At 35.8% G+C, this 7,946-nt stretch overlaps 2 protein-coding genes and 1 long non-coding RNA gene across 3 annotated transcripts; 2 read left to right on the top strand and 1 right to left on the bottom strand.

Annotated features, from left to right (window-relative positions):
• LOC107632977 lies at positions 3,059–4,494 on the top strand. Its single transcript, XM_016336613.1, has 4 exons — positions 3,059–3,185; positions 3,294–3,747; positions 3,885–4,152; positions 4,240–4,494. The coding sequence occupies exons 1-4, from the start codon at positions 3,059–3,061 to the stop codon at positions 4,492–4,494; spliced, it is 1,104 nt and encodes a 367-aa protein (XP_016192099.1).
• On the top strand, positions 5,275–6,345 carry LOC107632974. The gene is made up of 2 exons (XM_016336612.1): positions 5,275–5,860; positions 6,140–6,345. The coding sequence occupies exons 1-2, from the start codon at positions 5,275–5,277 to the stop codon at positions 6,343–6,345; spliced, it is 792 nt and encodes a 263-aa protein (XP_016192098.1).
• LOC110269654 lies at positions 7,395–7,693 on the bottom strand. Its single transcript, XR_002358417.1, has 2 exons — positions 7,652–7,693; positions 7,395–7,555 (listed from the first exon to the last, which is right to left on the bottom strand). It is a non-coding gene; the product is annotated as an uncharacterized LOC110269654 (long non-coding RNA).

Here is a 7,946-nt window from a genome sequence, read left to right as displayed (position 1 = left end):
TGGCTAGAGTCAATAGGGAGTTTGGTGCCAGAAAAATCTATCAAGCCTAAGTTTGCACAACTTTTTTTTTACGATACTGAAAATAAGTTCTAAGTTCAGTTGACGCAATTGAGTTAGTTGTTTTGTCTGTGTAATAAACCAAAATGCTAAATTGGTGTTTTGTTCACTCCTTATGATTTCCTTATTTGGTTTGCCATTTTTTTGGCTCATTTATTTTTGTAGGCACACTGGTCAACATAATTCTATTGATCGACAAATTGTAGCTGACCTAAGAGACATGCTTGATTCCAAAAACTCCCTTGCTAAAACATTTCGATATGCTAGGCAGAGATTCGATCAAGATTCAACGACACCTCTTCGGCTCCATCTGATTAAAAAAAGAGATACTGATGGTAGAAGATATAATTTGCCGTCAACGTCTGAAGTTGCTGCTCTTATTGTTGGTGATTTTGATGCAGATAACCTTGCTAAAGATGTGATTATTGAGACACATTCAAAATATTTGAAATAAATTGATGCTAATCACCCTCAGTACCTAGCTCTCTAATATCCTTTGTTATTTTCATATGGAGAAGATGGTTTTAGAAACGATATTTTAATATCTAACAAAAGAGCTAAGAGGAATATTTATAAGAGAGAAACCATCAATATGAAGGAATTTTTTTCCTTTAGACTTCAAATGAGATTACATGAGTCGCAGGTATACTAAAATCTAGACGTTTGTTTCAACAGTTTTTGGTGGATAGTTACACCATGGTGGGGGCTGAAAGATTGTAGTACCATAGACACCATCAAAACAAGTTTCGATCTTATCAACTGGCTGCATGAGTGCTTAATTCAGGGTGAAACAGTTGCTGCAAAAATTGGCAGATGAGTTATCTTGCCATCCTCATTTGTTGGTGCTCCTCGGTACATGTATAACAATTGCAAAGATGCATTTGCTATATGCCGGTATGCTGGCTATCCTAGCTATTTTATTACTATCACATGTAACCTAGAGTGGAAAGAGATCAAATAATGTGTTGCCAGATATTCACTAAGCTAAATGACAGGCCAGACATCATTTGTAAAGTGTTTAAAATCAAGCTGGACGAATTACTTAAAGACTTAAAGAATGAATCTATATTTGGAAAGCCAAAAGCAAGTAAGCATTTGTCTTGTGTTTTTTTGCAACTTCTTACTTTTGGGTTAGTCTGTGTTAACCTGCATGTTGCTTATACCTTTATTTAACCTTTTTTTTTGTAAATTTCAGTTGTTTATACAGTTGAATTTCAAAAGTGTGGCCTTCCCCACTGTCACATATTGTTATTTATTCAACAAAGTGAAAAAACAAGATCCTCCCATGATATTGAGCAGCATATCTCGGCAGAGATACCTGATGAACAAATGCAACCTAAGCTCTACAAATTAGTCCAGAAGTTCATGGTTCATGATCCATGTGGGGTGTTAAATGTCAGCAACCCATGCATGGTCAACGAAAAGTGTTCCAAGTTTTATCCCATGGCCTTCTGTGAGAGAACACTAATAGACAACGCAGGTTTTCCAAAGTACAAACGTCCGGATAATGGTCATACGATGAATAAGAAAAATGTTGACGTTGACAATCGATACATTGTTCCATATAATGCGGCGTTGCTTCTCAAGTACAGTTGTCACATTAATGTGGAGTACACTTGCCAGACGTCTACTATTAAGTATTTGTTCAAGTATGTTCACAAAAAAATGACCATGTAACTGCTTCCTTTTTTTGATCCCATGATGCAGATGATTCGGCTGTTACAGTGGATGAAATACAAAATTACTACGATTGTCAATATATATCTGTGTGTGAGGCTTCTTGAAGACTGTTCGGTTTTGAGATTCAATTTAAAGAGCCTAACATCATTTGCCTTCCATTTCATCTGCCGAATGAACAAAATGTGTTATACGAAGATCATCAACTTCTTGAAAATGTAATCGAGAGTGCGACTGCAAAAGATAGTATGTTTATGGGGTGGATGAAGGCTAACAAGGAATTTGAAGTTGCGTTATCAGTGGCTAGAGTTATCATTCAATAGGGAGTTTGGTGCCAGAAAAATCTATCAAGCCTAAGTTTGCACAACTTTTTTTTTACGATACTGAAAATAAGTTCAAAACAGAGTTGACGCAATTGAGTTAGTTGTTTTGTCTGTGTAATAAACCAAAATGCTAAATTGGTGTTTTGTTCACTCCTTATGATTTCCTTATTTGGTTTGCCATTTTTTTGGCTCATTTATTTTTGTAGGCACACTGGTCAACATAATTCTATTGATCGACAAATTGTAGCTGACCTAAGAGACATGCTTGATTCCAAAAACTCCCTTGCTAAAACATTTCGATATGCTAGGCAGAGATTCGATCAAGATTCAACGACACCTCTTCGGCTCCATCTGATTAAAAAAAGAGATACTGATGGTAGAAGATATAATTTGCCGTCAACGTCTGAAGTTGCTGCTCTTATTGTTGGTGATTTTGATGCAGATAACCTTGCTAAAGATGTGATTATTGAGACACATTCAAAATATTTGAAATAAATTGATGCTAATCACCCTCAGTACCTAGCTCTCTAATATCCTTTGTTATTTTCATATGGAGAAGATGGTTTTAGAAACGATATTTTAATATCTAACAAAAGAGCTAAGAGGAATATTTATAAGAGAGAAACCATCAATATGAAGGAATTTTTTTCCTTTAGACTTCAAATGAGATTACATGAGTCGCAGGTATACTAAAATCTAGACGTTTGTTTCAACAGTTTTTGGTGGATAGTTACACCATGGTGGGGGCTGAAAGATTGTAGTACCATAGACACCATCAAAACAAGTTTCGATCTTATCAACTGGCTGCATGAGTGCTTAATTCAGGGTGAAACAGTTGCTGCAAAAATTGGCAGATGAGTTATCTTGCCATCCTCATTTGTTGGTGCTCCTCGGTACATGTATAACAATTGCAAAGATGCATTTGCTATATGCCGGTATGCTGGCTATCCTAGCTATTTTATTACTATCACATGTAACCTAGAGTGGAAAGAGATCAAATAATGTGTTGCCAGATATTCACTAAGCTAAATGACAGGCCAGACATCATTTGTAAAGTGTTTAAAATCAAGCTGGACGAATTACTTAAAGACTTAAAGAATGAATCTATATTTGGAAAGCCAAAAGCAAGTAAGCATTTGTCTTGTGTTTTTTTGCAACTTCTTACTTTTGGGTTAGTCTGTGTTAACCTGCATGTTGCTTATACCTTTATTTAACCTTTTTTTTTGTAAATTTCAGTTGTTTATACAGTTGAATTTCAAAAGTGTGGCCTTCCCCACTGTCACATATTGTTATTTATTCAACAAAGTGAAAAAACAAGATCCTCCCATGATATTGAGCAGCATATCTCGGCAGAGATACCTGATGAACAAATGCAACCTAAGCTCTACAAATTAGTCCAGAAGTTCATGGTTCATGATCCATGTGGGGTGTTAAATGTCAGCAACCCATGCATGGTCAACGAAAAGTGTTCCAAGTTTTATCCCATGGCCTTCTGTGAGAGAACACTAATAGACAACGCAGGTTTTCCAAAGTACAAACGTCCGGATAATGGTCATACGATGAATAAGAAAAATGTTGACGTTGACAATCGATACATTGTTCCATATAATGCGGCGTTGCTTCTCAAGTACAGTTGTCACATTAATGTGGAGTACACTTGCCAGACGTCTACTATTAAGTATTTGTTCAAGTATGTTCACAAAAAAATGACCATGTAACTGCTTCCTTTTTTTGATCCCATGATGCAGATGATTCGGCTGTTACAGTGGATGAAATACAAAATTACTACGATTGTCAATATATATCTGTGTGTGAGGCTTCTTGAAGACTGTTCGGTTTTGAGATTCAATTTAAAGAGCCTAACATCATTTGCCTTCCATTTCATCTGCCGAATGAACAAAATGTGTTATACGAAGATCATCAACTTCTTGAAAATGTAATCGAGAGTGCGACTGCAAAAGATAGTATGTTTATGGGGTGGATGAAGGCTAACAAGGAATTTGAAGTTGCCTGTAACCTGACTTTTGCGGAGCTACCGTCGTATTTTGTGTGGGATAAGCAGGGCCATCTATGGAGGCCTTGGAAGCAAGGTCATGTGATTGATCGTCTCACCTATATTCCTCAGTCTCATGGAGAGGAGTTTTATTTTCGTTTGTTATTGAATTATCAAAAAGGGTTTTAGACGTTTGCTAATATTTTGTCTGTTGATGGAGTTGCCTTCTACACATACAAAGAAGCCTGTTATGCTCTCGGGCTTTTGCAAGACGATAAAGAATTTATTGATGCAATTAATGAAGCAAGTTCTTGGGTGTCACCGTTTTATATCAGGAGGTTGTTTGCAATGCTTTTGATGTCAAATAACATTGTTTGCCCCGATGTCGTGTGGCAACAATGTTGGAAGCATTGTGCAGATGACGTGCTCTATGACAAAAGATAGATTTCAGGTGAACTTTGCGTTATTTGTTCTTATTGTTTTTTTTGGTGTTAAGTTCACATGACATCATTAATAAATTCATATGAGTTATACGTGCTTCTGTTTTTAGTGTTTTACATCTTATTATCATGCCATGAAATTTTGTTACATGCACGTTTTACATAATTAATTTACGTGTTCAACGTTTTAATGACAAAATCAAGTCCATAACTCTCGCTAGAATTGAAAGTTTGTTGCAAAGGAATGATAGGTCCCTTAAAGAATTCATCGACATGCCATGTCCCGAGTTGTTAGATTCCGTAGACCCTCATGACACAGTCCTCCTTGATGAGCTCAATTTCAATAGGAATGAGTTGGCAACTATTTCCGTGGATTTAGTTAACAGGTTAAATCAGGACTAGCGGGTTGCATACGACGCAATATTGAATGCAGTTAGCCGTGACATGGGTGGATTGTTCTTTGTTTATGGATACAGTGGAACTAGGAAGACTTTCCTTTGGAATTCGCTATCCGCTTCAATTAGAGCGAAATGTCAGATTGTTCACAACGTTGCATCTAGTGGTATTGCAGCTTTATTGCTACCAAATGGTCGAACTACTCATTCACAATTTAACGTTCCGCTAAGTGTCAACCAAGATTCCATTTGTAATATAAAATAGGGCACACCTTTGGCACCTCTTATTTCTTCTGCAAAATTAATTATATGGGATGAGGCACCTATGTTAAACAAATTTTGCTATAAAGCACTGGACAAGTGCCTTAGGGATGTTCTTCGTTTTAATCATGGATCTGATCCTGATGCTCCGTTTGGTGGAAAAAGTTGTTGTTCATGGAGGTGATTTTTGTCAGATATTGCCTATGATTCCATATGGTTCTCGAGAGGATATTGTTCATGCATGTATTAATTCTTCGTACTTGTGGCACTCTTGCCATGTGTTGCAATTAACCAAAAACATGAGGCTGTGTGGAGGCCCTCCAAATCTTTGCAATCTAGAGTTACAGAAATTTGCTAACTGGCTGCTCCAGTTAGGTGATGGGTTATTAGGAGACATCATAGATGGCGAATCAGTTGTGAGGATACCAGACAATTTGCTATTGGTTAATGAGTCACCAGCACTTCAAGATCTGGTGTTGTTCGTTTATCCTGATATATTGCTTAATATTTCTAATGTTGACTATTTTAAGGACAAGAGTATCTTGGCACCCACACTTGATGTTGTAACGGATGTTAACAATCATGTCATGTTATTACTCCCTGGTAATGAAAAGGTTTATTTGAGTTCTGACTCAATATTAAATGAAGATGGTCACTTAGAATCTGAATTATACACAATGAGCAGGGAGACGTTGAATGCACTGAACTGTTCTGGTATTCTACAACACTAGTTCTTAAGATTGGTGTTCCTGTCATGCTTCTTCGTAATATTGACCAATCTATCGGATTGTGCAATGGGATAAGAATGCAAGTTAGGTGACTTGGCGATCATGTTATTGAGTGCATGATATTAACTGGTTATAATGTTGGTCAGGTTGTATTTTATTCCCAAGATGAATATGGTCCCTAATAATGAAACATTGCCAATCAGGTTTACTAGGAGATAGTTTCCAATTGTACTATGCTTTACAATGACCATAAATAAGTCACCAGGACAGACACTATCGACTGTTGGCGTATATCTTCCAAGGCCTGTTTTCACACATGGTCAGCTGTATGTTGCGCTCTCTAGAGTAAACAATGCCTCGGGTCTCAAGGTCTTGATCGTTGATACTAATGGTAGAGTCTCAAATCATACTGTTAATGTTGTTTACCGAGAAGTCTTTGTCAACTTGCTTTCTGCCATCAGTAGTTACTAAAATTTATATTGTTCAATTCTCTTAGTTTGCTTTTATGGTGTTATTCCTTTCCCGTTTCTCTAAATCTATATTTAATGGTTGCGAATATGCTCTTGCTTATGTTCATGACACCAACATCTTATGATCCTCAGTTCAAGGGTGCCTCCTTTTTTGTTCCCATGCTTGGCATGGGTCTTAAAACTAGTATATAATAATATTATGTTATATTATAGTAATGGTTTCAAACCTTCAACTCGTATAGGCATTTTCTTTTATAAAAAAATCGCTGCAAGGTCACACAGATTCCTAAGCTAGCACTACAAAAAAAATTACTTTTAGCGGCCATTTATTTTGCTTTTAGCGACAATAAAAATAATCGTTAATACATTTACTGGCAATTAGACATTAGCCGTCTTATGCTTTGTCGCTAAAAGGTTTTAGCGGCAATTATAACATTTGCCGGTAAAGACTTGTTTAATGGCCGCAAAAAGTATGTAATTTTTAGTGGCTATTTTCTTGGCAATTTATATGGCCACCAAAAGTAATTCTAAAATTGCAATGTTATTCACTTTTAGCGGCTATTACTATTGCCGCCAAAACCCATTTTACCGGTAATTTATATAGCCACTAAAAATCATTCTAAAATTATAATGTTATTCATTTTTACCGGCCATTACTATTGCCACTAAAATCTTAAGACTTTTTTTAGTTATAATATACTGAAATTAATTACTACAAAATGAGATATTTTATTAAATTCAAATATTAATACATAAATTTCTCTTGAAAAGTAATAAATGATATTACAACTTCAGAATGAAATAGAAGAAAAGAAAAAGAAAAATGTAACAGACACAAGGAATGTTGTTACGTTATTTTAATCATTTATCAATGTAATTGACATAGATGCCAATGTCCAAACAACTCAATGGGGGAACATGAATGAATATGTGGATAAGGAATATTGGGATAGAATGCAGGAAAAAAGAAACATGCTAAGGCATATATAGTAAACTATGAGAAGGGAACATGATCCGTGGACAAAAATGATATAAGACAATTACTATAACACTATTTATAATTCACACTATGATTCAACTCTACAAGTATCAAAATCTAAGAAAATTACACAGGTATTATCCTTTGTTCTTCGTGTCTTAGCCTCATTCAACAAGGAATTTGCAATTCTTTCTGCAAATTTCTCTCTATCCGTTGCATATCTCTCCCTCATCTGTGCAATTCAAAAAGGAAAGCAGAAGTGTTAGAACAAGTTGATGGTAAGAAAAAGATTGAACTATAAACATTCAAGTGTTCTTTTTATTGAAACCTGAAGAACTAGTTTAGTTGCTTTCTTCATGCTGATCCATCCCATAACCCGTCACTGTACATTTACAGATGCCAAAGTTACTTATATTCAATATGAAAAAATGATCATACAATAAAGCCTAATACTTTCCATGAAAAAAGAGTGCAATATTCAATGACAGTGAACATTGTTTTCACAAAAACACTGCGGAGTGAAAGTTGCTCAACAGAAATTTGGTGCATTGCAGGGTGGGGTGAACCTTGCAATTTAAAATGGATATTCAACACCTAAAGCTTGAGAAGAGCACTATAAAGCC

Source organism: Arachis ipaensis, chromosome B03, assembly GCF_000816755.2.
Source record: "Arachis ipaensis cultivar K30076 chromosome B03, Araip1.1, whole genome shotgun sequence".
Classification (NCBI taxonomy): domain Eukaryota; kingdom Viridiplantae; phylum Streptophyta; class Magnoliopsida; order Fabales; family Fabaceae; genus Arachis; species Arachis ipaensis.
The sequence above is the reverse complement of the archived record's forward strand: the minus strand, read 5'-3'. Positions and strand labels throughout refer to the sequence as shown.

Coding starts and splice junctions, on each gene's coding strand:
- LOC107632974 (XM_016336612.1), top strand. CDS start 5,275: ATGGATCTGATCCTGATGCTCCGTTTGGTGGAAAAAGTTGTTGTTCAT. Junction 5,861..6,139: donor GAATGCACTGAACTGTTCTG/GTATTCTACAAC, acceptor ATAAGTCACCAG/GACAGACACTATCGACTGTT.
- LOC107632977 (XM_016336613.1), top strand. CDS start 3,059: ATGTGTTGCCAGATATTCACTAAGCTAAATGACAGGCCAGACATCATT. Junction 3,186..3,293: donor ATTTGGAAAGCCAAAAGCAA/GTAAGCATTTGT, acceptor TGTAAATTTCAG/TTGTTTATACAGTTGAATTT. Junction 4,153..4,239: donor GGCCTTGGAAGCAAGGTCAT/GTGATTGATCGT, acceptor AAAGGGTTTTAG/ACGTTTGCTAATATTTTGTC.